Source organism: Chelonia mydas, chromosome 21, assembly GCF_015237465.2.
Source record: "Chelonia mydas isolate rCheMyd1 chromosome 21, rCheMyd1.pri.v2, whole genome shotgun sequence".
In the NCBI taxonomy this organism is placed as follows: Eukaryota; Metazoa; Chordata; order Testudines; family Cheloniidae; genus Chelonia; species Chelonia mydas.
The window spans coordinates 14,223,625-14,251,624 of record NC_051261.2 but is presented as its reverse complement, the minus strand read 5'-3'; the positions used below and the strand labels follow the sequence as shown (position 1 = coordinate 14,251,624).

At 57.1% G+C, this 28,000-nt stretch overlaps 1 protein-coding gene across 1 annotated transcript; it reads left to right on the top strand.

Annotated features, from left to right (window-relative positions):
* Nucleotides 1-274: 274 nt before the first annotated feature.
* Nucleotides 275-28,000, top strand: MYBPH (myosin binding protein H). The gene is made up of 11 exons (XM_043533762.1): nt 275-1,019; nt 2,830-2,964; nt 8,242-8,409; nt 13,072-13,160; nt 15,211-15,406; nt 16,253-16,392; nt 21,577-21,736; nt 22,603-22,739; nt 23,704-23,890; nt 26,916-26,957; nt 27,783-28,000. Exons 1-10 carry the CDS (start codon nt 854-856, stop codon nt 26,924-26,926), a joined length of 1,389 nt encoding a protein of 462 aa, XP_043389697.1. The 5' UTR covers nt 275-853; the 3' UTR covers nt 26,927-26,957; nt 27,783-28,000.

Genomic DNA, 28,000 nt, shown 5'->3' with positions numbered 1-28,000 from the left:
TCAGGGAGTGGGGGTCGGGGGGGGTGACTCTGGGAATGGGGGTCAGGGGAGCGGTACCCACAGCCGGCTCACTTTAGGAGACTCTGTGGCCATCGGGTTTGGGGAGCGCCCCGCTCTGCCCTGGGGGCGCTGGGGGCCCGCTGCGGGGCGGCGGCGCACTGGGCCGGTCCCGGGCGGGCGGAGTCAGGAGCCCCACAGCTCCGGGCCGGGTCGGGGTGGCCGGGTGGGGGGAGTCGGGGACGCGCAGCTCCCGGGCGGCTATTCCTGGCGGCGGCCCCCACCCGCGGCAGGGGGCTGCGGGGAGGTGACAGGTGGCAGCCGGAGCCTATAAAAATTCCCGAGCCTCCAGCGACTCACAGACCCGGTCTCCTCGCGCGGAGACCCCCCAGATCCGGAGCAGAGACCAGGTCCCAGCCGGAGCGGACCCCCCAGATCCGGAGCAGAGACCCGGTCTCCTCGCGCGGAGACCCCCCAGATCCGGAGCAGAGACCCGGTCCCAGCCGGAGCGGACCCCCCAGATCCGGAGCAGAGACCCGGTAACAGCCGGAGCGGACCCCCCAGATCCGGAGCAGAGACCCGGTCTCCTCGCGCGGAGACCCCCCAGATCCGGAGCAGAGACCAGGTCCCAGCCGGAGCGGACCCCCCAGATCCGGAGCAGAGACCCGGTCTCCTCGCGCGGAGACCCCCCAGATCCGGAGCAGAGACCCGGTCCCAGCCGGAGCGGACCCCCCAGATCCGGAGCAGAGACCCGGTAACAGCCGGAGCGGACCCCCCAGATCCGGAGCAGAGACCCGGTAACAGCCGGAGCAGAGCCCTCTTCCCCCCTAGAGCGGAGCCCCCAGACCTTACGGTCATGCCCGGCAAAGAACCAGACCCAGAGCTGGCCCAGGCGACCCCAGCAGCCGAACCGGCCGAAACCCGGGCAGCAGAAGCGGCTCCCGCCTCGCCAGCAGGGGGCGCCCTGCCGCCTGAGCCCCAGCCCCCGGCCGCTGCTCCGGAGCGCGGGGAGCCTAAAGCAGGTGAAGGGGGGCTGGGGGGGGTGGGAACAGGGATCTGATCAGAGAGGAGCGTCTGTGCAGGGGGAGCCAGGCGGACCTGGGAGCCCATCCTCGGGGTTCGGGGTGGGCAGGGGGAGGCTGGGGTGCAAAGAGGGGAGGAGGTTAGGCTGGTGGGGGAGGGGTGTATTTAGGGGATGGGGTGGGCAGGGGGAGGCTGGGGAGCATAAGGAGGGGAGAGGGTTAGTCTGGCGGGTGGGGGAGGGGTGTATTTAGGGGATGGGGTGGGCAGGGGGAGGCTGGGGAGCATAAGGAGGGGAGAGGGTTAGTCTGGTGGGTGGGGGAGGGGTGTATTTAGGGGATGGGGGGGCAGAGGGAGGCTGGGGAGCATAAGGAGGGCAGAGGGTTAGTCTGGCGGGTGGGGGAGGGGTGTATTTAGGGGATGGGGTGGGCAGGGGGAGGCTGGGGAGCATAAGGAGGGGAGAGGGTTAATCTGGCGGGTGGGGGAGGGGTGTATTTAGGGGATGGGGTGGGCAGGGGGAGGCTGGGGGGCATAAGGAGGGGAGAGGGTTAGTCTGGCGGGTGGGGGAGGGGTGTATTTAGGGGATGGGGTGGGCAGGGGGAGGCTGGGGGGCATAAGGAGGGGAGAGGGTTAGTCTGGTGGGTGGGGGAGGGGTGTATTTAGGGGATGGGGTGGGCAGGGGGAGGCTGGGGGTGCAAAGAGGGGAGGAGGTTAGGCTGGCGGGGGGAGGGGATGTATTTAGGGGATGGGGTAGGCAGCGGGAGGCTGAGGTGCCCAAAGTATGACTGGGTTCCAAAGGAGCTGGATAAGTCCATGGAGGACAGGTCCATCAATGGCTATTAGTCAAGATTGTCAGGGACACACTCCATGCTCTGGGTGTCCCAAAACCTCCAACTGGACAGCAGGGGATGGGTCACTCATTAATTGCCCTGTTTTGCTCATTCCCTTTGAAGTACCTGGCCCTGTCTGTCAGAGACAGGATACTGGTCTAGACAGACCATTGGTCTGACCTGGTATGGCCCCTCTTACGTTGATAGGTATCTGGGAGTAGGGGGGTGGGCAGTGTAGGATGGGGGGTGTGAATTGGGGGATGAGGGTGGGTGGAGAGGTGGGGGGTGTATTGGGAGGCTGGGATGGGCAGGGGAGGCTGGGATGTGTGTCTCTGGGTGCATGGGTGTGGGCAAGGGGCTGAGATGGGTGTATTGGGGGCTGGGGGGGCAGACGGGAATGGGGTGAGTGTGTGGGGCTGGGCTGGGTGTGTTTTGGGTCATGGGGAAGCTGGTGGGTGCATTTAAGAGGGAATGGGTTGGGCAGGGGAAACTGGGGTGGGTGTATTTGGGTGGATGGGGGTGGGCGAGGGAGGCTGGGGTGAGTGTCTTGTGCGGGGTGGGCGAGGGAGGCTGGGGTGGGTTTCTCAGGGGATGGGCAGGGGAGGCTGGGGTGGGTGTCTTGTGGGGGTTGGGTGGGGAAAACTGAGGTGGATGTCCATGGGTGGATGGGGGGCCAGGGGAGGCTGGGGTGGGTGTCTCAGTGTCTCGTGGGGGTGGGTGAGGGAGGCTGAGGTGGGTGTCAATGGGTGGATGGGGGGCCAGGGGAGGCTGGGGTGGGTGGCTGGGGTGGGTATCTCTGGGTGGATGGGGTGGGCGGTGGAGGCTGGGGTGGGAGTCCCGGGGTGGCGGTGGGAGGCTGGGGTGGGAGTGTGTTAGGCACTTGGGGAATGCATTGAGAGGCTGTGTGTGGCGAACAGGCCTAGCCAGAGGGGTTGTGTCGGGGGGGTTCTGTGTCTTTCTAACATGCCTGTGTTTGTTACAGAGCCGCCCAGCTGCCCATTGCACCTGGCAGTGGAGGACGTGAATGATAACTCGGTGTCCCTGACATGGAAGGCCCCAGAGCAGGCGGGCTCCACTGGCCTGGATGGATACCTGGTGGAGTGCTGCAGAGATGGAAGTAGGCTTGAGCTTTACTCCTTTATAAGCATGAAGAGCTGTGTGTTAATGGGGAAGATGGTGTGACACACTGGCTGAGTGTGTCATGTCCCTGACTCATGGACAGGCCACACAGGGGAGGAGCTGGTTGAAAACCAGCAAAACATTTTTGTGTAAAATTTCTTTTTCTTTGAAAGTTCCAAATAAGTAACAGTTGGCCAGCTCTCTGTAGAGGATAGGAGCTTCCTATTGCTGCCAGATAGTGGGTTGACGCCAATAACTCCACGGGAAGAGGGCCATGCTTTTGGTGCTGAAGGCCACAGGTTTAATGTCCAGTGACGACCTGTAGTGGAAGCGTTGCTCCCATGGGATAAAGGGACTTGATTATGTCGATAAGTAGCTACACGGGGAACATATTTTTAATACTGGGCTCTTCAGTCTAGCAGAGGAAGGTCTAACACGATCCAATGGCTGGAGGTTGAAGCTAGACAAATTCAATCTGGAAATTAGGGGTATAGTTTTAATGGCAAGGGTAATTAACCATTGGGACAATTTACTGTGGATCGTGGTGGATTCTGCATGGCTGACCATTTTAAAATCACGATAGGGTGTCTTTCTAAAAGTTCTGCTCTAGGAATTATACTGGGGCAGATCTCTGGCCTGTGTTATACCAGAGGTCAGACTGGATGTCACAGCAGTCCCTTCTGGCCTTGAAATCTGTGAATCTATGAACCCAAGTCTCTCTTCCTGAGCTGCATACTGGAGTCAGGAGACAGCGGTGGGAACAGCAGGGTGGTTCCTTGCCCTATGTTGGGGTCTCTGAACATCTGAATCACTACATATGAATGTGGATCTGGATGCCAGAAAGCCGTAAAAACATCGGGAGGAGGAAAACGTTTGCAGAGGAACAGGAAGGGGTGGGGGGCTAGGGCCAAATGGAGGGACACTAAGAAGGTCAGTCCCATATTTTCAAACTTTTGTACTTCACTTCAGGGCCCTGTGGCCCAGATCCTCAAAGGTATTTAGGCACCTGATTCCCATTGATTTCAATGGACATTAGGTGCCTAAATCCTTTTGAGGATATACGTCTGTGTCTCTATTTTGTCTCCTAAATAAATGACCTGATTTTCAGTGGTCTATTGAAATCAGCAGGTACTGTGGCTGTTCAGTGCCTCTGAAAAGCAGTTCATATATTTAGGTGCCTATATATAGACATAGATCCCTAATTTGAGGCACCGAATTTTGAACATGTTGGCGTTATGTTTGGTCAGCAGGTGCAATATGTTTTGGCTTCAGACTCAGGATGATTGGTGAGGGGGTGGAGATGGGCAGGGAGAGGGGAAATATTTAATCCTCATGGACCTGAAAGGAAATGTAAGGATTAGGAAGAGAGGGTTGGGGAGAGCTGGCAAGTCATGCTTGGCTGAAGCTGTAGGTGTTGGTTCCTGGGTTGAGGACTGGTGGTGAGCTGGATGGTGGCAAAGTGGATTGGACGAGGCCAGTGAAACTTGGCGGGCTGGTGGCAGCTGGCAGGCTCTGGTTGGCAAGTTGATGGTCTTTGATTAGCCCACTGGTTGCTTTGCTGGTTGATGGAATAGGGCAGGCTAGGGAGGGAGACCTTATCGGCTGGTGGCATTTGGCAAGTTCTCATTGGGGCCACTGGCAGGCGTCGGCTGGCTGATTCTTTGGGGCTGATCCCTGGCTGGTGGCAGGATTTGCTCCATCGTGTTTTTCAGACTGGTGGTTGGGGGATGGTTGGGGATTCCCCATTTGCATTTGTTGGTGGCTTGGGTTTTGGAGGATGCTGGGGAGCTGTGGCTGGGTTTGTTGGTGGGAGCTGGATGTGTGGCGCGGTTCCTGAGCCTGGCAGGGCTGTGTGAGCGGGATGCTATGTGAATCTTTGGTTGTTCAGTTGGATAGTGGGGGTCCCTGATGTCTGGTTGCAGCAGACCCTGGTTGGTGGGTTTGGGGCAGAGTGCTAGCCATAGCTGGCTGATACGGAGAGGTTTACGGGCACTGGCTGGCTTGGGGTAGCCCATGAGCCTTGGTAGGATGGGAAGCTGCCTTACTGGAGGTTACATCGCCACCAGCCCCTAACACTGAACTGTGTAGTGAAGGAGGAAAAAGTGCTTCCCAACCTGGCACTCCCAAGTCTGGTGCTAAACCAAGCACCTGTTTGGACAGAGCTGGGCTAATATCCAATCTGTTATGATCCTTGATTGTATCGGGCCTGGTTAGTTGGTAAGGGAGCCCTGGCCATCTGGCAGTGGGTAGCTCTTGCGCCCTGGCTAGCTAGTTGGATCTGGGCTGTTGGTTGGTTGGGGCCAGCATGAGAGTTTTGGCTGGTTGGAAAGTTTTGGCTGATGCACAGACCTTGCTGGTGGTTAGGGGTGGAAGGGAGGGCTTGTGACCATCGCCTGTTTGGGTGCTGAGGCAAGCTAGCTCTGGGGGGCTGCTTTGGTGGGGACGGACTGGTGGGTCTTGAGGACTTCTTCCAGGGCGTGGATGTTTCTGGTTGGATGGCATGGCTGGCAATCCTTACTTTGATTGACTTTTGGAGGCTCCCAAGCCTTGGCTGTCTAGCACGTTAGAGGCTTTGTGCTCCCAAGCTGTGGCTGGTTGAAGGCAGCTGATTAGCCCTGGCTGAGGTTGACTAACAAGCCCTAGTTAGTGTTTAGCGGATGGTAGAGGAGTCCTACTCTTGCTTATTTTGGTGCAGCTGTCAAGCCCTGGTCAGGAAGCCCCGGTGAGTTGGCTTGGGGAGGCCAGGGCATGTAGATTGGTTTGTTCGGGTGGCTGACAAGCCCTGCTATGTGGCTGTCAACTCACCAGCAACTCGTGGTGTTGCCTGCTACGCTACTGATTCACCAGAGGCGCAGTGGGAACGCGCAAAGCGGAGCAGGATGGAGCCTGAGGCTCGCAGCTGTACGGTCCCGAGGGGGAAGCAGCAGTGCGCGAGCTTCTGTGCAGCTCCTGAAAGTGCAAAGTTCCCCACTTTGTGGGCCATTCCCCTTCTGCAGGCTCTTCCCCACTGGGACGCCGGATGGCACGCCAGTTTTCTCTCTGAGAGGCGGATAAGTACGAATGAGTTGGCTGGTGGGGATGGCTAACAAGCTCTGGTTGGTTGGTGGATCCGAGGGGGCTGGTGAGTGTTGGTTGGCTGGGGCCGAGCGTTGGGTGAACAGTTCAGAACGAGCAATTTATTCAGTGAGTTTCGCCCCTTTTTCCTGTTTGAAAGGTGTCTGCTGTTCCGGATTGTTTGATGGATATTTTGTGTGAGTAAATTTCAGCCTGCATGAGCACTCCTTCCAGTATCTGATATTCACCGTTCCATAGTCACACTGTGCAAATGGTCACCTCTAGCCGCATGGCATTGTTTCTGTTCCCTGCCTGGATAACCTGACCTTTATAACTTTCTGCTGCCTTTGCCTGAATCAAAGCAGGTGTTGCAATGCAGTGGCATTTGGCTCTGAGCCTAGTGTAAAGGGATTGTTGGCCCCTTACTAACATTCAGTGGGGGTGTTTTGGTTGCTAGCTCCAGTACTAAAAGGGGGAAGGGTCTATGGCAAATCAGGACTCTGAGACTGACAGTCCCCAGGAACAATGGGGAGAGGCCATTGCTCTAGGTCAGTCTCAATGACAGGGCCGGCAGGCTAATCAGGGAGTCAGGAGGCCAGGGAGGTCCCGTCCACCGTGTGAGCTGGAATTGCCTGGGTCAGACAGAGTGGGGTCGAGCTGAGGAGAAAGCAGGGGCCCAAACTGAGCTGGGGGGCAGAGCTGGGCCAGATCTAGAGGGACCAGAAAAGCAGCCCAGAGAGAGCAGACCCTGTCCTGGGAGCAGAGCTGCAGCCCCAAAGCCAGAGGCACAGCCCTGAGAGAGCAGACTTGCCCTGGGAGCAGAGCTGCAGCAACCAGAGCCAGAGGGGCCAGAAAAGCAGCCCAGGAAGCAGGTCAGTGCTGGGAGCAGAGTCACAGAAGCAGCCTGCAGAGCAGACCTGTTCTGGGAGCAGAGCCGCAGCAGCCAGAGCCAGAGGGGCCAGAGCAGCAGCCCAGGGAGCTGGAGGCAGAGTAGCAGCAGTGCAGAGACCGAGTGGTGGAGCTGGGGCTGGAGCAGTCCGGAGCTGGGTGCGGTGAGCAGCTGGGGAGAGCGAGGGGGACCCTGGGCAGCGGGCCCAGCACAGGGAGACACCTCAGCCAAGAGGCTCTGCAGGCCAGGCTTGGATCGTAACCCCGACAGGGCGGGGGCGACACTGGGAAGAAGGGTCCCACCACTTAGAGCCTGAGAGCGTGTGGCTACCACCAGAGCGAGTGTCCAACCCGCAGCATCCCTGCAACACAGCCAGGGCCTGAGCAGGGGCCTGGGATTTACAAGGAACAGACTGTGAACTGCCCTGACATTCCAGAGACACTGTTTGTGATGTTCCCTGCCACAGAGCGGGGTGATGTGTTTCCTTTCACCTTTCCCATTTTTCCTTATTCTTTTTAAAATTAATTGTTGATTAAATAACTTGCATTTGCTTTAAATTGTGTGTAATGGTCAGTGGGTCAGAGAAGTGCCCAGTGCAGAGAGAGTACCCCGGAGTGGGGACACCCTAGCCCCTGTCCTAGGTGACCACAGCAGGGTTGGGGGTCGAGCCCCCCAGGAATCTTCGGCCCAGCCTTGTTGGGGTTACAAGGACTCTGCCAGACAGGAGAGTGGAAGGGGAGTCCTCAAGGGCAGCAAGGCCACTGGGTAAAGGAAGTCAGAGCGAGGACTCAGATCCTTTCGCTAGCCCACTTCACTGGGGTCGTGCAGAAGCCAGGAAAGTTCCCCACAAGAGCGGGACTATTCCCCCGCTTACACTAGCTCTGAGAAAGCTGCTCTCTGGGAACATTAACGCAGTCACGAATGCTCAGGAAAAGTGAGGGAAAGAGTAAGTGAGCGGAGTCCCACTGAAAGTCTGATCAAAACTCACCAAACCAGCATTACTCACTCTTTAGCCAGCTCTGCTGGGGATGAAGGAGGCTGCACAGAGGTCTTTTGGGTTGCATTCTGCGGGGAATGAAATTGACAACTTGCTAGCTAAGGATTTGAACGGTGGCACAGGTGCACTGAAGTAGTTTTGGGAAACTCCCGTATGGAGAGAATTAGATTTTGTAGACAGGTGCATTGCACTGCCACAAAACTGGTCCCACGCTGGGCCTATGAACATTGTCAGAATCCATTTAACTTCCGTCATTTACTTTATTTGGCAGTTAGGTTTTTTCCGCTTGTCACCTGCTGTCTTATTAAGGAAGATCTTTTGTTTGTTTGCTCCAGCTGAAGACTGGGAAGCTGCTAACAAAGAACTCTTTCTTTCTGTCCGGTACACGATCCGCAACCTGACACCCGGAGATAGACTTCAGATTCGCGTGAAGGCAGTGAATGCTGGGGGCATGAGTGTTCCAGCTGTCCTGGAACAGCCTGTCGTCATCAGAGAGATACTCGGTACGGTATTGTCCTCACTCCATGCAGCCTATACAGAGGCGACACTGGTGCATCGTTATGGTAGCACAAAGACGCACACAAGTCAGTATGTGCTCAGCTAAGGTTGAACTCTCATGAACCCTTAACTCTGCCCACTGATGCATTACAGTGTGGCTTTCGATTGTGATCAACTGCTATTTCTCAAATAATAGTTACTGGGTCAAATTCAGCCAGGATGTAAATGGGTGCAACTTCCATTGATTTCAGGGCACTCCGTTTGGACGTCCCTGACCTGTGTCTAGACACTTCCTGACAGACCACTAGATAGCTCATGGAATGCCCATGTATCGTCAGACCGCCAGCAAAAGGCGTTCATTTGAACGTTCTAATCATTGAAATAAACATTTGCTGTGTTATTTCAATGTGTGCACTTACACACCTCTATTTATACACTCATAGCATCTGGGGCTCACTTGTCCTTTGCACACTCCTGTGTTGTTGCACATTCACACACATGTATGCAACTGTCTGTGTGCTAGAATGATGCCGGTTTATTTTGCTCGGAAGAGTTACGCACTGTCTGTGTGCAACATGGGAACGTGACTCACTTCGAACTGGCTAAAGAATCATGGTCCCCACACTCAGCAAGGCTCCTGTTCCTCTCGGCGGGCTAGGAACATGCCACTCGTGACATGGGAACACAAAGCTGTTTGTCAGCTAGCCGAGAGCAGACAGGACTGAGAAATTGTTAATCTGTGTGTTTTCATGTTCCTGTAACTCAAAGAGCTCAGTGGATTTTCTTTAAACACTCCCCCCGCCCCCACAAAAGAAAATAAATAGCTTCTGAGAAATGATAACCCCAGAGGAAAACTCCGATAAAGCTATCAGCAGCTGAAAAAGGGATGTAAAGCTTGAATGGCCATTGCTATTCCTGCCCTGCAGTATCCCGTGTGGAATGCTGAGGCCCTGTACACCGTTAGTAGCAGGATTGTGCGTCCCATCAGCTCCCGTGGGTTTCTCTGATCACTGTGGAGACGGATTAGGATTAGACTGTCGTGCTGGTGGACGACGTTCTCTCGATGAGCCCCCTCCCCAGCAACGCAGTTGACGGCGGAGGTAATGCAGTTTGTAATCCCGTCAGGCAGGAGCACAAACTGTGTCGGTATTCACATAAGGATTCTTTGATGTATCTGATTTGATGTATTTTGATTACTACAGCAACCTTAGCTCCAGTGTGTTATTAGCATACACAGGGCCTCTGGCCTCTGCCAGGATGTTGCAGGCAGCGTTGTCTAACCCTGCTGAGATCAGTTGTGCCCAAACCAGTGTTTAATATGCCTGCAGCCACCAGCACCTTGTCAACACCTGTGCTCCCAGAAGCAGAACAACGGGTAACTTTAGCAGATATCCTAGTGGAGATGAGGCCAGTTTTAGTTTACTCTGCAAGTGAATTAAACTAAATCAAATTAAGGCCATTTATTTCCAAATGAGCGTCCACGTAGGAGTTTAATGTGGTTTCACGAATCCACTGTAAATTCACACCTTAAGTTAGTTCAGATTAATTTTCCTAAGTGTCCCTGTGTAGACATGCCAGGGCTCATCTACATGGTGATTTGCTGGGTGGGAAGCCAGGCATGTGACTCTATAGTGCACCAATTTCCATGTGAACTAAGCCACACTCTGGGACTTTCACTGCACTGTAGCACTGTGCAAAGGATGAGTTATTGCACGGCAAGCTGGTGCGCTCTAGAGTCACATGCCTGGCTTGCCACGCAGTAAGCCGAGCCCACAGAGTTTAAGGTCAGAAGAGATCAACATCAAATCTGAACTCCTGTATCTCCCAGGCCGCTAACCATCACCCAGCTGCTTTCTGAAAACACAGTCTCTTCTGAAAACGCATGCTAAATACAGAACACTGCACTACCGTGGGCAAATGTTTGAATCAGGAAATTCAAAGATGGGTCCTGAATAGTACAGGGTGAACTTTTGTTAGTGAATAAAGCAATTCTTTTGCTTTGTTTTTTGCTGAAAAATGCATTTTTCAGGGTCCGAAACATTTGCCGAATTTGAATTCGATGAATAGTTTCAACTGGAAATTGTTTCCAGAAAAGGTGACATTTTTTATTTCGACTGTTTTGTTTTAAAACGTTTTGTTTAGATTTTTTCATTCAAAACAGTGTTTCAGTTTTAAATCTGGCCAGTTTAAAAAAACACACACACACATAAAGGGTGGGAAACACCTGAAAAGGCCAACATTGGAATGAAAAACTAAAAAATAATAATTTTATTTTGAGTCGACCAACATTTTGATTCCAAATGAAACTTTTTCGAGTTATTTGATGAAAACGTTTATTTCAGGTTGAATCAAACAAGACTTTTGGGGGGGGGGGGTGGATCTTTTGGGTCAGCCACCAAACCGAAAAAATTGGAAATGAAAAAAGGAACACTGCTCCTGAGCAAACTGTAACTTGGCCACCTTGCGTGGTATTTTATTTTTCTGTATCTATGGTATGTTGGCCAGTTTGATGCCTTCATGCTTATGCCCTGGGGCCAAGTTACAGTTTTGAGTGTCCTGGTTTCTGTTAAGCTAAAATCTCAACCAAAAAGTGGCATTAATCTAATTTTTGCATTTCATTCTCAATGTGTACCTGTCACTGCTTTCCTCGCTGTGCTGGGAACAAATACTGTGCATGGCTTATTAATGTTGCATGTTTGTTCTGCTAAACCCTACTGTGCGTACGTCACTCTGCTCCATCTGTTATCTTCCATTTTCACTTATTTATTGATGCAGTTCACTTGTTTCAACAAATCATGTGGAGTGCTCAGAAGAGATTTTAAATAGCAGCAGACAGTTAAAAGCAGGAATGGGGAATTGTGATGTATCTGTTGGACAGTCAACACAATGCACATTTCACATGTAACTAGGGCAGGAAGAAGTGTTTCACACCTGGGGAAACAATTATCATGAGGTCTCTGCCAGGGTAAGGTACACCTGACGATGTGTGCGTATAGGCGCTGAGACGGATACACGTGAATTAACATTTTTTCTTGGAGGGGTGTGAGATTTCTTTGTTCCACCGAGACTGATAAGGGCAAGCGTGGGCATCAGGAAGAAATTCCAGGACCAAATAGAAGCATGCGAGGAGGGGATGCTAGCTCAGCTGTTGGGCAGGCCATCTGGGAATGTCAGGCATTCCTTCGCTACCCGCACCGCACTGCCTGTGTTTTACTCTCACAGCTGTTTAGGCATCATTCAACTCAGATTTAATTCTAGACACCCCCACCATACAATATCCCTCCTAGAGGTAAGCCCCTGCACGTTTAATCCTGGGAGAGGCATACGCGTCTTTTATTATGTATTAGCATAAACCCTTTGCCCCCAAAGGAACTGCCAGCAAATGCAGCCATATTAGTTACCCTGCTGCTATTTTGACTCTGGGAAAGGAGACAGAAAGTCCGTATACACGCGCAAACATTTTCTGCTTCCCTCTGTTATGTTCCCCAGGGAACACAGAAGTAAGTTTCCAGCACATGGTGCTAGCACCAGAGGTCCCAGTTAGTACCCCTCACCGTCCAGCCTGCACTCTTCTCTCAGCTCACAGTCAGGCAGGGAACCCCAGCTGCTGCAGGAAATGGTGCTGCGTGACTTAGAAGTGCTCTCTCTCCTGCGTCCGTAGAGAACCAATTTCCCCACTAGGAGGCGCTGTGCTACAGGGAGGGGTGTTGGATGACTCTGTAGGGGGCGCTCTCTCCAGCGGGTGAGCACTGACCCCAATGACCCGGTGTGGTGCTAGGGGGCGCTGTGCTGCAGGGAGCGGCACGGGTGACTCAGCAGGGGGCGCTCTCTCCAGCGGGTGAGCACTGACCCCAATGACCCGGTGTGGTGCTAGGGGGCGCTGTGCTGCAGGGAGCGACACGGGTGACTCTGTAGGGGGCTCTCTCTCCAGCGGGTGAGCCCTGACCCCAATGACCCGGTGTGGTGCTAGGGGGCGCTGTGCTGCAGGGAGCGACACGGGTGACTCTGTAGGGGGCGCTCTCTCCAGCGGGTGAGCACTGACCCCAATGACCCGGTGTGGTGCTAGGGGGCGCTGTGCTGCAGGGAGCGGCACGGGTGACTCTGTAGGGGGCGCTCTCTCCAGCGGGTGAGCACTGACCCCAATGACCCGGTGTGGTGCTAGGGGGCGCTGTGCTGCAGGGAGCGGCACAGGTGACTCAGCAGGGGGCGCTCTCTCTGGAGCGAGTTCCAGGCCCAGCAACAGCGTTATTTAGTACTACGCTGCAGGAGGCACAGCCATGAAGATGCAATAAAATACCAACCCCGTGACCACCTGTGGGCAGTAACAGCTCCGCAGCCCCTGTTCATTAGAGACGGGATGTTCTGGCCCAACAGCAGCCTGCCCAGGTTCTGCTGGAGAAGTAATTCCCCACTTGCTCCGTAATCCCCTTGTGTTGTGTTACTGGTGTGAGCTGGCAGCCACGCTCCAGCCAAGAGGTGGCTGCATTTTAGTGCCAAGTCAGCCAATCCTGTGCTGCCCAGGCGGGGAGCGGCTGGGGATACCTGGGACAAGAAGTGCTCTGGGGGCCCGAGATCCTGCTGTGGGAACTCCCGCTGAGAGCGCGGGGCTGTGATTTCCCGAAGCTCTCATGAAAATGACGGGCGTGTGTGACGTCTGCTTTGTCTAGAGCACCCGAAGATCCGAGTGCCGCGCCACCTGCGGCAGACGTACCTCCGGCTCGTGGGGGAGGCGGTGAACCTGCTAATCCCTTTCCAGGTAGGTGATTGATGTTTCCAGTGAATGGCTCTTGGGCTTGGCCTCTGTCTACACAGCAAACCCCCTCCCATGTGTGGAGCTGCTGGGGGGCTCCGTCCTTGCAGCAGGTGGCTCAGGGGAGACCAGCAGAACAGACAGGAGCGGACACGTGGGGAGGGGAGAGGAAGCTTGAACTTGGTGGGGTGAAACGGGGAGCTAGTGGAGGGATCCAAGGGGCATGTGGAGAGCAAAGGGAAAAGAGTGGTTAGGCTGCGACTCAAGAGCCGCTGGTTCAATGCCTGGCTCTGCCACAGAGTCCCTGTGCGACCTTGGGCACGTCCCTTAGTCTCTCTGTGCCTCAGTTCCCCAGCTGGCCAATGGGGAGTAGCAGTGCCCTGCCTCTCAGGCCTGTGTGAAGGTAAGTATGGTCAAGGTCGGCAGGTGCTCAGAGGCGCGAGGTGAGGAGAGCCAGGAAAGCACCATTCAGAGGTGTCAGCAGCTGCACTTGGCTTGGCTCAAGGGGGTCTAGGCAGAGGAGACCTGGTGGGGAGTTTAGGCCCCCGGGACAGAACGGGAAGGCCACATGCCGGAGGAAGAAGAGATGAGAATGGGATGCTGCCTGGCTCTGGAGGGTTGATGAGGAGGCCTGGGTGAGATCCCAGGTGGTGGCCTTGGGAGGTCAGCTGGGCCCACGCTACCCGGGAGATGGCGGAGAGCTGGGCTGAGATATGGGACAGGCTGGAGGGAGAAAGGAGCTCTGCCAATTACAGGGCATGGGGAAATGCCCTTTCTCCCCTCAGTCAAAGCCATTCACCCCTCCCCCAGCTCCTCGGCACCAGGTCTTGGGGGCAGGCCCCAGTGGGATTTTACCCCCCAACCACATGGGGGGCACTGGGAACATATTTTCTGCTCCACTGACTGGGTGGGAGGGGCTAGAGCCATACCATCAGGGTCTTCACACCCGGCAGGAGCAGGAAGGCTGCTGCATCCCCAGGGCTGTCCTCCATGCCCTGCCCCAACGCAGAGAGAGGGGTTGGTGGGACCCCTGCAGAGTGGAGGAGGGGGTTCCTGCCTGCTCCCAGGAGCGTGACTTGGGAGCTTGGGGCTGTGTTTCCCTCGCTCACCTTGCACGCCACGTGCACCAGTGACTGGCTAGGACAGGGCATCCTCCAACTCACTTTGGCCCCAATGGTAGAGGTTGGCCCCAACACCACGTCAACAGCCTAGGGGCCCCAACGGGGGCTGAGCGTCCTGTCCAGCCCCAGGGTCCGCCCTGTCTGTTTACCTAACCAAGCAGCTGCAAAGGTCTATTCTGCATACCCTGCGATCCTCCTGCTCTGGCTCGTGCGGGCGAGTAGGTGCCTGCAAAGTGCCGTGCATTCTCCAGCCAGGTGCCTGGTGCTGTGATCTGGGTATCGTGCCAATTAAAGCACGGCTGTAATGAACTGTCAGTGCCCTTCAGTAGGTGACACTCAATGCAAATGCTGAGCGCTCCAGAGCAGCAACACCCCCCTCGTCCCCCGCTGTCTGCACATTCTGGTCTCTCTAGCAAAGACAAAACGAGAATTTGACACTGCTGCAGCTAATTAGACTAGATTGTAAGAGTGGGTGGCCGGAGCGGGGCAGGGGCCATGGAGATGATCCTCTGTGGCTCCCACTGGAGGATCAGGGCCACAGGCTATCCGCTTTCGGATGGATGCTGTATTTTCGTGTCACAGCTGACACGTTAGCCGTAGTCTTAGCATGCGTGGGCCCAGCCGGCATTGTCCTCTTGAGGCTGTTGACTAGCCGCGACTGCTCCCAGGGACCACAGCTGCAGGGGAGATCAGAAGACGGGCGTTGGAAATGGCATCGCAGCCAAGCCACAGATTGAGCCACTAGGCAAAGCCACCCGCCCCCTAAAAAACTGACGTCTCAAAAGTGCTCTCAGAAGGCACGTCTCTGCCCTATCCTGCGCATCGCCAGCAAAGACCGCATAGGGACCACTGGCAGAGAGCTGGCTGGGTGGTGCCCGGCTGGTGGAATGGAGCTGAACTGCTCTCCTGAGCTTTCTCCTCCGCCTTTGTCCTAGGGACAGCCGAGGCCCCAGGTGAGCTGGAGCAAAGACGGCCAGCCTCTGGATCCCAAGAGGGTGACCGTGCGCAACGGTGACAGGGACACCATTTTCTTCATTCGCAAGGCAGAGCGCAGTGACTCTGGCCAGTACCAGCTGAGCGTCAAGATAGACAGGCTGGAGGACAAAGCTACCATTGACATCCGCGTCATCGGTAAGAACGGAGCAAGCACTGGGCGCGGGGCAGTGCCTGGATGGAGTTTTGCGGCCTCTGCCGGCTCTCATGGGCCTGCAGCCATCAAGCAAGATTCCCTGCAGCACGGGACCCCTAGAATTCACTTCTGCCACATGGCAGCTCCAGCTGGGCTAGCCAAGCCCTGGTGTGGCTGGGGATGGCGTTGCCAGCAAAACGCCCTGCTGGCCAGCACCCAGCAATGGGGGGAGAGAGTCCAGGGCAGAGGGTGGGTGTGTTGTCCTTATGTGTGAGACGCTGGAAGCTCCTGCAGCACCCCCCCGAGCAGGGCGCTCTGCCCGCTGCCCTGTGTGCGGTCAGGAGGAAAGGTCTGCATGAGAAACACTGCAGGGTTTGGGGCTTGCTTCTGGGCATAAGGCTAAGATGCCCTAAAGGGATGAATAAGAGGGTACAAAATGGATAGAAGGTAGGGACGGAGAGAGGGTCATTATGGGCTGGGGGACAGGATGCATATTCTTGCTAGACTCCTGGATGCTGCTGTAGGCTCCTGCACCCATGAATAACCCATGAAATCAGACAGACACACATGCAGGTCTCTCCCTGCTCTGACACCATGGTGATGGGCACTATAGATTCGTAAGAGAGGGGGCAGATTCTGGGTGAGGGACCAGCCAGGGTTCCCCAAGTTACTCCCACGCCATACAGATCCACAGAGCCGCAACCCATGGACTCAGCAAAGCAGCTGCCGTCTCCGCAGGCAGGTGGCTGTGTGAGCTCTCTGGCTACTGCTGTGAGCTGCCGTGCCCACCCCGTACCTGCCAGGGGATGGCCTCAGGGGCTGGTATGAGCCTCTGGTTGTCATTGCAGAGCAGCCGGGCCCTCCAGAGAACCTGAAGCTGGTTGACGTGTGGGGGTTTAACGTGGCGCTGGAGTGGAGCCCGCCGAAGGACAACGGGAACGCAGCCCTCAAAGGGTACACGGTCCAGAAATCGGACAGGAAGAGTGGGGTGAGTCTGCGGCCTCTGCCTGGCGTACCCCTCTGAGCAGCGGGACCTGGGGAGGGTGTATGGCCTGAGCTGAGTCAGATGCTGCGGACATGGCAGCGGGGGGGTTGGTATCGATAGCCTCCTAACCTCCCCCAGCAGGCAGCACCGTGGAGATGGAGCCCCCTCCTGGGGTCTGTTTGCGCGGTGTAGGAGAGTCCTCACGTCGCGGCGCAGGAGTGGTTTGCACGGGGCGTTCTTGGGTGCCTCCGAAAGGGTTTGGTTCCCAGCTCTGCATGTGTTCGGTTATTTGCACGAGAGCCCCAGTCGGGATCCGGGTCCCGTTGGGCCGGGTGCTGCACGGCCAGGGCTCGCAGGCGAAGGCAAGACAAAGCAAGAGGCTGTAACAGGCAGCTGGAAAGAATGGGGTGGGAGGTGGCCCATGCCTTTACCCAGGCCAGCTCTGTTCACAGTGACGTGGTTTGATATCAGCTATTTCCAAAAAATAACAAAGCGAGTGAGAAATCAGGTGTCTGTCCAAGGTCCCTATAGACCCGACGTTCTCAGCTGGGAGTCACCCATAGGTGACCCAGTGAAGTGAACTTCCGAGAGGGGCTTGAAAGAGGCGAGGGCAGAGGTCACTCCAGGAGGATGCTGCCCACCCCAATGGCGTGCTCCGAAGAAGATGCATCGGTGGCTTTGGGCGTGGAGGTTGGCGCTGTAGGGGCAGCAGAGCGGGGGAAGTCAGGGCCGTGTGGTGTGGATAAGCAGGGAGGCACTAAGCTGTGTAGGACCTGAAAAGAAAGGAGCAGAAGCTTGTGTGTGATGACATGGAGGAGGAGCTGGTGGTGGGGCGTGGGGCTCGAGGGATGGACGTGATCAGAACCACCTGCCATGGAGATGGTCCGTCAAGTGGAGTTTTCCCGAGGAAGCACTCTGAGGTGCCGTGCCTCTAGCCGGGGCATCTCGTTTCCAGCTGCTGCTGCCTATGGGGCAGCTGGCTGCCGCCCTCGGGAGGCAGAGCCCTGAAGGCTGGAGAGCAGTGAGTAGCCCTGGGCCCAGGGCTGAGCAAGTGGCGGGTGCCCTTCTGATGTGAGCGGAGAGTCATTGCCAGGCCCCTCGCTACCCAGTGCTCAAGCCTCATGGTGCAATGGGGCGCAGACCCGGGCCATAAACTGTCTCAGTGGGGCGCATAGTTAGTACCACTTGGGGACCACGCCCGATTGGCTGCTTTCCCCACTTACCCACCCCCTGGGGAAGAGCAGCCAATCAGATCTGTGCAGGAAGTAGACAGGGTTCTGTCCCCCCTCGCAATGACGTGACACCTTGTCAAGCGGGGGACGGGGGGAGAGCAGAGAGACCCCAGCAGCTCCACTTCCTCCCCGTCCTTCCCCTTCTGAGCAACAGGGTCTGCTCTGCCCCTCCCCTCCCTGCATGCAACATCCTGCCTGGAGAGGGGACCCTGCTGCAGCCCCTCCCCAGGCCTGGGAGAAGGAGGTGAAGAGCCCCAGGAGCTGCAGGAGGAGAGATGTGACAGAACAGGGGGAGAGTTGATGGGGGACAGGATTGATCTGGGGGTTGGAGGGTGGAATTAATTGTCGGGCGGGGGAGTGGGCAGATGTAGGGGTCATGGCAGCTCCTCTCACCCCCCATTGCTGCTACTGAAGGAGGTCACGGGAGGGACTGGCCTGAGGAAGCATCTGGGGATACGGAAGAGGAAGGCGGAGAGGTGGGGTGGGCTGGGGAGGGGAGGAGGCCTGCCAGTTTCAGCACCTCTTGCTTTTCAGCCTTTAAAGTAGTGCGATCCCCCTTGCCCAACCCCCACCGGCACCTGTTGAGAGACCAGTCGCTGCTGAATGATGCTTGGGTGCAGGCGAAAGGGAGAATGTCATGCAGGCAGGACCCGCTGAGCCAGGCACAAGGGCAACTGTTCTCTGTTGTGTCAGCAACTGCAGCCTCCCCACGAGCAAATTGCTTACCCTGCACATTAAAGGCTCACCCTGGCTGAGGGCCGGCTGCCATGCCTTGTCTGTCTTGCTCGGGGCATTCAGTGGCTCGTACTTTTTGCAGCTGAGGGAAGATTCTCCACCAGAACGACGTCAAAGAGAAGTCATTAGGCTGGTATCTCAGTAATGATCTGAGCTATCAAGAACTGTCAGTGCCTTTTTCTGCAGCTCGCCCAGCAAAACGGCCCCAAGTCGTTCTCGAGGGTATCCCAAGGGGAGGCAAATCGGAGTATCAGAGGTTTGCACAAAGAAGACAACCACGTGTCTCCTCCTGGCGGAAATCAGAGTTGTGGGCTGTGTTGGTTTTTGTTTTTCACCTGCCCTACGGGTAATTAATAGGCTAAAATGACAGTTGAGGGGGAAGGTATCAGGGTCCACCCACTTCAGAGTTGCCCAGATGAGGAATCTCTTTCCGTTCTTAGGGGGTGTCTACACTGCAGCTAGCCCCTCCCTGTTGCGGCTACATGGCTTATTTTTGGCTGTAAGTGTGGCCCCAAGGCCTGAGTAATGGGACAGGCCCTGGATTCTCTACTGGGCGATATAAACTGGCCATCAACAAGTTTAGGCTTGAAATTAGGCGAAGGTTTCTGACCATCAGAGGAGTGAAGTTCTGAAGCAGCCTCCCAAGGGGCACAGTGGGGGCAAAAAGCCCTAACTGGATTCAAGACTGAACTTGATAAGTTTCTGGCAGGGATGGTGTGAGGAGTCTGTCTACATGGCATGGAGCTGATCTGCGACTGCTAGCAGCCAATATCTCCAACGGCCGGAGATGGGCCACCAGATGGGAAAGGCTCTGAGTTACTACAGAGAATTTCTTCCCAGGTGTCTGGCTGGTGGGTCTTGCCCACATGCTCAGGGTCTAACTACTCACCATGTGTCAGGGTTCCTTCCCCACTCTGAGCTCTAGGGTACAGATGTGGGGACCCCCTAAGCTTATTCTTACCAGCTTGAAAGACCCCCTAAGCTTATTCTTACCAGCTTAGGTTAAAAACTTCCCCAAGGTACAAACTTTGCCTTGGCCTTGAACTGTACGCTGCCACCACCAAGCGTGTTAAACAAAGAACCGGGAAAGAGGCCACCTGGAGACGTCTTCCCCCAAAATATCCCCCCAAGCCCTACACCCCCTTTCCTGGGGAAGGCTTGATAAGAATCCTCACCAATTTGTACAGGTGAACACAGACCCAAACCATTGGATCTTAAGAACAATGAAAAATCAATCAGGTTCTTAAAAGAAGAATTTTAATTAAAGAAAAGGTAAAAGATTCACCTCTGTAAAATCAGGATGGAAAATACTTTACAGGGTATTCAGATTCAAAACACAGAGGTTCCCCCCCCCCCCCCCCCCCGGGCAAAACCTTAAAGTTACAGAAAACAGGAATAACCCTCCCTCTTAACACAGGGAAAATTCACATAAAACAAAAGATAAACTAATCCACCTTGCCTGGCTTATCTCTACTGGTTGCAATTTTGGAGACTTGAATTAGGATGGGTTGGAGAAGATGGATTTCTGTCTGGCCTCTCTCAGTCCCAAGAGAGAACAAATACGTAAACAAAGAGCACAAACAAAAGCCTTTCCCCCCCCAAGATTTGAAAGTATCTTGTTCCCTTATTGGTCCTTTGGGTCAGGTGCCAGCCAGGTTACCTTCTTCTTTCCAGGTAGCAGGATGTTGCCTCTGGCCAGGAGGGATTTTATAGCACTGTATACAGAAAGGTGGTTACCCTTCTCTTTATTTATGACACCATGTTTGGAGGCGGGAAGGAATTCCGCCCCCCGGGTCAGATCAGCAGAGACCATGGGGTGTTTTCGCCTTCCTCTGCAGCATAGGACACGGGTCACTTGCAGGTTTAAACTAGTGTCAGTGGTGGATTCTTTGTAACTTGATGTCTTTAGTCACGATTTGAGGGCATCAGTAACGCAGCCAGAAGTGGTGGGACTACTGCAGGGGTGGGCGGGTGAGGGGCTGTGGCCTGTGATGTGCAGGAGGTCAGATGAGAGGATGGACCCTTCTGGCCTTTAAGTCGATGAGCTCGTTCTTTGCCATGCTGCCCTCCAGCTGAGGTGCCGGAGCCAGGGACAGACATGAGACAGAGCGGATGGGCTGCGGGGGCTTTGAGGAAGGTCTGGGAGATGGCAGCTGAAGCCATCAGAGCACATAAGGTCACCCAGGCAAAGGGGGAAGAGGAGGGTCCCCAAGGAGAAGCCCCTAAGGGACACCCATGGCTGGAGGTGGGGGGAGACACCATAGGAGACACGGAGGGAGTGGCCAGAAAGGCGGGGGGGAGAACCAGCCATGCCCAGGGAGAGGCAGCTGAGACGAGTGGTGCAATCAACAGGATCAGAGACGGTGGGAAGGTCCAGGGAGATGAGGCTGGAGAAGAGGCCAGGTGGCCACTGGGTGCCTGGGGTGAGATGTTAAAGCTGGACTGCCAAGGCTGCGTGTCTGAGGATCTTGGCTGTGAGGGGCAGGCGGGGAGGCTCAAGGGAGGGATTATGAGAGGGGAGATGGTAAAATCCGGGAGAGAAGAGCCCGTGGAGAGCGACGGGCCGATGGAGGGTGTTGGGCAGGTTAGGAGGGGCTGAGGTCAAGGGGCCAGCAGAGGTCTGAAGAGAGCAGAAGGGCCAGGCCACCACCAGGCCCTGGGGCGACAGGATTCGCTGAGGGTGGGATGGAGGGCAGGGGAGGGGTCTCACACTGAGTGGGGGGTGGGTGCGAGTGGGTTGGAGGAGAGGGTGAAGGTGGAGCGGGGCGATGGCCGGGAGTGCCGTGGAGCAGGGAGAGAGCCGTTAATGAGGAGGAGAGAAAAGATGGGGGAGAGCGGAGGGGCCGAAGCTGGCTGCCATGCTGGCTCGAGCGGCGCATCCATCTAGGGAATCTCAGCTCCTGCCCGGCGCCTCACGGGAGGGTGGAGGCCTCGGCCAAGCTGGGTTCGGCTGCTCAAGGCAGAGGGGCTGCAGCGGGGATGCAGGCACGGAAAGACCGACTCGGTGCCTGGGTGGAGCCCGGGCCCATAGCTGGAGCGCCAGGGCCCCGGGCTCCCCCCAGGGTCTGGGCTGAGGGGCTGCCTGCCAACCTGTGCTGTAACCATGGCGGGGGGTTGACCCCACTCTCCCAGCACTGGGGCTTGCAACAGGAAGAGCCCTGGGGACTGGGTGGCGTCCGCCAGTCCCCGCACTAACAGCCCGGCTCCCCTTGGCTTCCAGCAATGGTTCACCGTGGTGGAGCGCTGCCCCCGGCTCAGCTGCACCGTCTCGGACCTCATCATCGGCAACAGCTACTCCTTCCGGGTGTTCTCGGAGAACGCCTGCGGGCACAGCGCCGTGGCGGCCGTCACCACGGAGCTGGCCCACATCCCGAAACCAGGTGGGTGCTGGGGGCGCCCAACAAAGAGCAGCAGCCAGGCGGGGAGGAGGCGCTCTCCCTAAGAGGTGGCCAATGGCAGAAGCAGGAGATCTCCAGCCAGATCCCGGAGGGGGGCCAGACAGCTTGGCTGGGGAAGCTGCAGCCGGCCGCAGCTCAGCAATGCTGATGTGAGTGAAAGGAGGAGGCCCAGGGTTTTCTAGACGTCGAAAGGTTGCAGCGTTCAGCTCCAACAGCTCGGGCCCTGCCCGGCTCGAAATGGGAGCGCTCTCCCGTTAGAACAGGGGGAGTCCTAGCGCAGCCCTTGTTCCTGACCCCACCCAAGAGCCTGCGGTAGCGGACGGTACGGTGTGAAAGGCACACAGCTAGCTTAGAGCACTTTAGGGAGGCTCTGTGGACCTCTTCGGGATCCCTAACATGGGATTCAGCCCCTAGCTCCAAAGGCGGAAGGATATGAAAAATAGTCCCAATAAATACTCTCTTAAACCTTCCTAAAATAGCATTTTTTCCAGGAGGAGTGGTCTCCCTGGTAATTTCCCCCCAACCCGTTGCTTTCTCTCCTGTGATCTCCTGCCAGGTAGCATGGGGTGGCACGGCCTCAGAGCTGCTCTCCCAGCATGAGATGTTGGCCCTCTGAGACGAGCTGGGTGGCTGCGGTGGGATCTCAGGGGACATCAGGGTGTTGCGGGGTGGGGGTTCTCCTGGGCTGGTACAGAGCACGGGGCGGGGACACATTCCAGTGACCCACTCTTGGCAGGGTTTGATTCTGTTCCTGGGAGGAGGGTGTTCTGGAGGAGTCCGTGCTTCTCTGGTGAGGGTGCCCCGAGCCCCACCGCCGCCTGGCACGAGCACTGCTGTTTGTTTCCTAGAAATTGTTTACCAGCCCGAGAAATACTTGGGCCGGGACTTCTCCGAAGCTCCCAAATTCACCCAGCCCTTGGCGGACAGGTCCACCACCAGAGGCTACAACACCCAGCTCTTCTGCTGCGTCCGGGCCTTCCCCAAGGTGAGACTCCGCCCTCTCCTCACCCCGCCTTTCCTCCGCCCTCCCTCGCACGTCTGGTCACGGGGTGGGTGCCTGAGCGGCCGCCAGAGCCTGCAGCGTGACTGTGCTGGGCGCTTGGGTGGCACCAGGCGACCGGCAGGAAGGAGCGGGCTCGGAGGCTGCTCCATTAGTGGGCTCGGTGTCTGAAGGGGCCGGAGGAGTTATCTGAGAGCACTGGGAATGCAGCGCACGTTTTGGCAGGTCAGGGGCGTGCGCCAACCCTGAGGGGGGCGGTGCAGAAACTCTGCCCAGGCTCCCCAGCCACATGCACCGCCCTCCTCCCATGGACTTTCCTATGGCGGGGAAGAGGCAGTGGCTGGAATGCAGGGCCAGCAGCTGGGGGACCTGGGTTCTAATCCTGCTGGCGCTGCTTATTTACAGCCTCAGGCAAGTCACCTCACCTCACCCTTAATTTTTCCACCTCTAAAACGAGGCTAGTTATACTTGCCTGTTTCCCCGCGGGGCTGCGGAGGGCAAGTGTGTTAGTATCTAAGGTGCCCCTCTCCGTGGCATCAGGGTGTTTTACCACCGCCGAGGGAACAGTGCCACCTGTGTGGTTAACCCACTCCTCTGCTGCACCAAAGCCCCATTCCACGCACACACGGGGAGCTACCCCATTGCCCCGTCAGCGATGGGCATGGGGCCCTGGACGGCTGTTCCCCCAAAGGCCCTGCTGCATGCCCTGGGGGTCCTGTCCAGAAACTGACAGATCACACCAGCTGGGTGGCTTCTAATTCACCACGGCAAAGGGGCTCTTCAAAGGTCTCACTGCCAGGACCAGTGCAGAAAAGCCGTGAAGACGACCAGAGGCAGAGCACTGGCTACAGGAAGAAGCTTTGGGCTGGTGAGGTGCCTCCAGCTGCTGCGAGCAGCTGTTCAGGAAACAAGCTCATTTCTACGGCTAACGAAACCCGCTGTCTTTCAGCCCAAAATCATCTGGCTGAAAAACCAGACGGAGATTCGGGAAGACCCCAAGTATATCGCAGTGATCAACGAGGGGGTTTGCTCGCTGGAAATCCGGAAACCCAGCCCATTTGACGGTGGCGTCTATACCTGCAAAGCGGTCAATCCCCTCGGGGAAGCCTCGGTGGACTGTAGGCTTGATGTGAAAGGTAAGGCTGGCGGCTCTTGTGGATCTGTTCCTCGTCCCAGTGCTGGGGTTGCTTGTCTTTGAAAATCACAGCCTGAGATGTCCAGGAGCCTTCGGTGCCTGGGTCTTACTGAGATCTGGGGCATTAGGCTTCTTTAAATCTCAACCCTGCATGTTTTACTGAAGCCCACGGCATTGCATTGGAATCTCCTCCTGCCTCACTGTATGTAGGAGGCTCTGACGGCTGCCATTTTGGGGGACAGCAGGGATTGAACCGGGGCCCTCCAGAGCGAAAAGCATGAATGGTGCCAGTTTGAGCTAAAGAGACAAACCTCCCTCCCTGCCCCTCTAAGAGTCTGGCCCAGTGGGGGACCTGTAACACCCACTCCTCAGTGGGTGACATGAATGTGTCATGGGGGAAGGGCTGTATCTGCCCGAGATTTAGGGTGATAGGCAGCAGGCTCTAGTTAGGACATTCCCAGCACCTTCTACAGCCCTAGAGACAGATGCTACCCTTGGTGCAGCACAGGGGGTGGATGAGCACCCCATGCCCACAGGGAAGGGGCCCCAGGCCGGCCCTTCAATAGTACTTGGGAGTGAGGAGGGCCATATAAGCACCTTGATGGGTTGGATGGGGCGTGCATCCTCCATAGCCCATCGGGTGGAGACTGCTGGGTGGAGACTGCTAATAGGAGAGCCAGCGAGAGCCCCATTCCCAAGGGCTCAGCATCCTCAGCTGTGCCCCGGTTTTCCCAAGCGCTCAGCACCCCCCATGAACATGTGGCCAGAACCGTTGTGATGCGGAAAGCTGTCCACCAAAGCGGGGCCTAGGTCCCTCACTGAGCAGCTGCCAGCTAGTCATGGCTCTCCAGTCGTGGCTCTCCGGGCCACAACCTCATTGCCATTCTCCGAGCCTTCCCAGCTCGCTCCCTGGGGCGGGTAAGAGGGGTGTGCTCAGGCTGGAAGGCCTCAGGGTTTCCAGTAGAACGTCCCTTTTCCATCTCACGTGGCCTCTGTGCACAAGGCCCAGCGCCCAGATGCTACAGCCCCATGGCTGCGGCTAGATGAGCCAGATTTGTGCCTGGCTCCCCCAGACGCCCGTGGCTGGAATGAGGAACTGTCCCGTGGCGACCCGCGTTCCCTCCCTCTGGAGCGCCGCAGCGTCACCGTATTGCCCTACTGTGATCTCTTTAAGCCGAGCTCTGCGGCTGGGATATTAGGCTCCAGGGGTGGCAAAGAGCCTCCGGCTATGCTGGGCTTTGTAACAGCTGCGCTAGGGCTTCAGGCCGGTGTGGGGTGCAGCCAGCCAGAGCCCATCTGCTGAGCTGCCCGCAGTGTACCAGGAACCAGGAGCGCTGTCTGGCGACCAGGCAATGACAGTGGCATGCAAGGGCACCTCCATTGGGAAGGCTGAAAGTAGGAAGCTGCTAGCCAGTTAGCCAGATCGCCGCTCTAGGCACCCCTCTCCCCACCATATAAACTAGCAGCCCAGCTGCTGGCCACACCCCTTGCCCCCTCCACAAGTAGGCCCCTAAGCAGCTAGCCTGGACAGACACGCCTGGCTTTGCGGCCTAGGAGTCACCAGACTTGGCCTCTGCCAGGCCACGAGAAGGAGCGATTCCGGGGCTGAGCGCCTGCTACCTCACCAGTGCCCCCGGGAGGCGAGCAAGAGCATTGCAGCTGCTCATAATGGAGTGGCGATGAGGACAGGTCGTCCTGAGACTGTCTGAGGGGCTCCAGTATTAACAGCTTGAATCACACCCGAGAGTGAAGCCTGGGCGGGGCTCGGGCACAGGTGTTAGGTGTTCACATTGGCTTGCCCTGCCGACATCGGGCAGCCGTGTTGCACAACCTGCAGCTTTTGACTAGCTCTGCAGCGTAGCGCCAAGTGACGTGCTCGACATAACCCTCCTGCACGGAGGGGCTGGGCCTAGGACCCAGCAGTGCAGGGGTCAGCGGGGAAAAGGGACACAGCGCCTGGCCCAGTTGAAGATGGTAGAAGGCACCTTTGCTATCGCCTGCAAATGGCTCCGCTGGAGAACCACCATGGGGGGCATATCCCCTCCCTGGAACGAGCTGGCACGGCCCATCAGTGCCCCCTGGAGCTTGCCCGGCTGCCTGCTCTGGGGTGACCTCAAAACAGGTGCCATCCCCCGCCCAGCACCAGCACCCACAGTCAATGAGACGACAACAGAGCCCGTCCCCATCAGTTGCCAGCTGGCGTAGGGATGCGAATGCCCAGTAGCTCATTGGCTCCCCCCTGAGAGGACTCAACGGAGATACCAAACAGGCCCAGCCCTGGCAGGACTCACAGCTGAGGGACGGTTCACGCCCACTCAGTCCCCATCTACAATAGTGGCTCAGCATCACTGGGGCTGCATCCTTGCTGGGCTAAGGGTACTCATTCTGTCGGCGTAAATGCAGCCGCAGCGACAGGACCCCAGCGGGCTGAGCCGGTGCGGACCCGCTTCTGCAGTGTGGTGTGGCTGTAGAAGCTAGGGCTAGTGGCCGACATAGGCACGCTGCAGGCTGGGGGAGTCACACGGACCCTAGGGGCACCAAGCCCTCAGGTGGGGACAGTGTCACTCTCCAGAGCCCTGGCCCAGGCTGGAAAAGCTAGAGCACCACAAAAACAGACAAGGAGAGGACGCCTGGGTTCATGGCTAGGAGCCATGGGAGCTGTGCGTGCAGTCCAGCAAAGCGGAGTGGCCACGAGTGCAGCCGCCAATACCTTTAGGGGAAGAGTAGGAAGGGGAGGAGCGCGCCCAGTCTGGGAAGATGGCAAGGGACCCGAATGTGGCAGGGCAACAGGTGGTGGCTTGAAGCCAAGGTGGAGTGGACAGGGAAACATTCCTACATCAGACTAGTGGGTCTGGGTACTGGATTCCCTGAGAGCGGGGTTTGTGGCCCCCCCCCATGAGGGCAGAGCTTGAGGGGCAGGGCAGAGAAGACGGTGGTGGGAATGAGGGACGGCATTGTCCTGCAGCACGAGTGGCAAAGGCCCAAGGGGCGGTTTCCTGACTCTGCTATGGGATTGTTTTTCACAGTACCCCAGTGAGGGCCGTGTGGCGGGTCTGAGGAAGGACAAGGTAGGTTGGCGTCTAGATGGGGCTATAATCAGGCCAGTTGGGGCAGGGGCGTCCGGCCCCAAGGACCCAAACACGGTTGCTACATTTTAGGTCGTGTGATCAGTACCATCCCCGCTTGTCCCCTGTGGGCTGCCTGCTGGTGGAGAGAGGGCTGGTTGCACGGTAGGGCGTATTCTGGCCAGCGCAGCGTGGTGGGGATGGGGAGCAGAGACCCGGGCCTTGCTGTCACTGCGTGAGTCTGGTGACAAGCCAAGCCCTGCGAGAGAAGCCGTTCCCAATCCTGGGGCCGTGCTGGGCATGAGCCTGGGAGGCGGGGTGGTGACGGTGGAGGTGTGCGGAGAGCCCTGTGGGTGAGGGGAGCTCTGGCGTGTCGGGGAGCACAGAGTCTTTGGGAGACATCAGTGGTCACAAACAGGGAAACGAGTGTAGCCGGACGCATGGAGGGTAGGGGGTGGGCATGTACAGGGAGAGCAAAGCATCGGTCGGATTCTGGGTTGGGAGCATCTGTATGGGGGGGTCCAAGCCTGGGCCCTTGGTGCCCATGCAGGGGGAGTGGGACGGGGCCAGTAGGGAGACAGATGAGTGGAGCTGGAGCCTGGTCATGCAGTGGGAGGGGCAAGGGGCAGGACACATCTGTAGGAAGAGAGCTAGGCCAGAGCATGGGAGGACGCTGTGTGGGCGTCGGGAAGCAGCTCTGGGCCAGGCTTTCCCCTCTGGAGCTGGACAGACGGGCTGCACAGCCTCTCCTTGCCCCCCAGCCCCGGAGGCGCCACTCTCAGCACGGCACTGTCCCGCTGGCTCAGGCCTGGTCTCTTTGCTCCGTAGACGGAAGCTGCAGCTTGGAGTGAAGTTGCCACTTGGTAGCGTGGGCAGCAGAAATGCAGCGGACCCTGGAGCCTGCCGGCTTTGGCCCTGTCCCCAGATCTGTGATCGTCTTCAGCTCTGTCCCGCGCTGAAGCAGCGTCCTGTGGCGGCAGCCCTGCTCCGGTGCTCCAGTCCCCCAACGTGCCTTTAGCTGTGACAATAAAAAGCTTCCCAGTGAG

Bases quoted from the DNA above. Each gene is read 5' to 3' on its own strand.
- MYBPH (XM_043533762.1), top strand. From the start codon at position 854: ATGCCCGGCAAAGAACCAGACCCAGAGCTGGCCCAGGCGACCCCAGCA. The intron at 1,020-2,829 runs GTGAAGGGGGGC...TGTTTGTTACAG, and splicing joins GCGCGGGGAGCCTAAAGCAG to AGCCGCCCAGCTGCCCATTG. The intron at 15,407-16,252 runs GTAAGAACGGAG...TTGTCATTGCAG, and splicing joins CATTGACATCCGCGTCATCG to AGCAGCCGGGCCCTCCAGAG.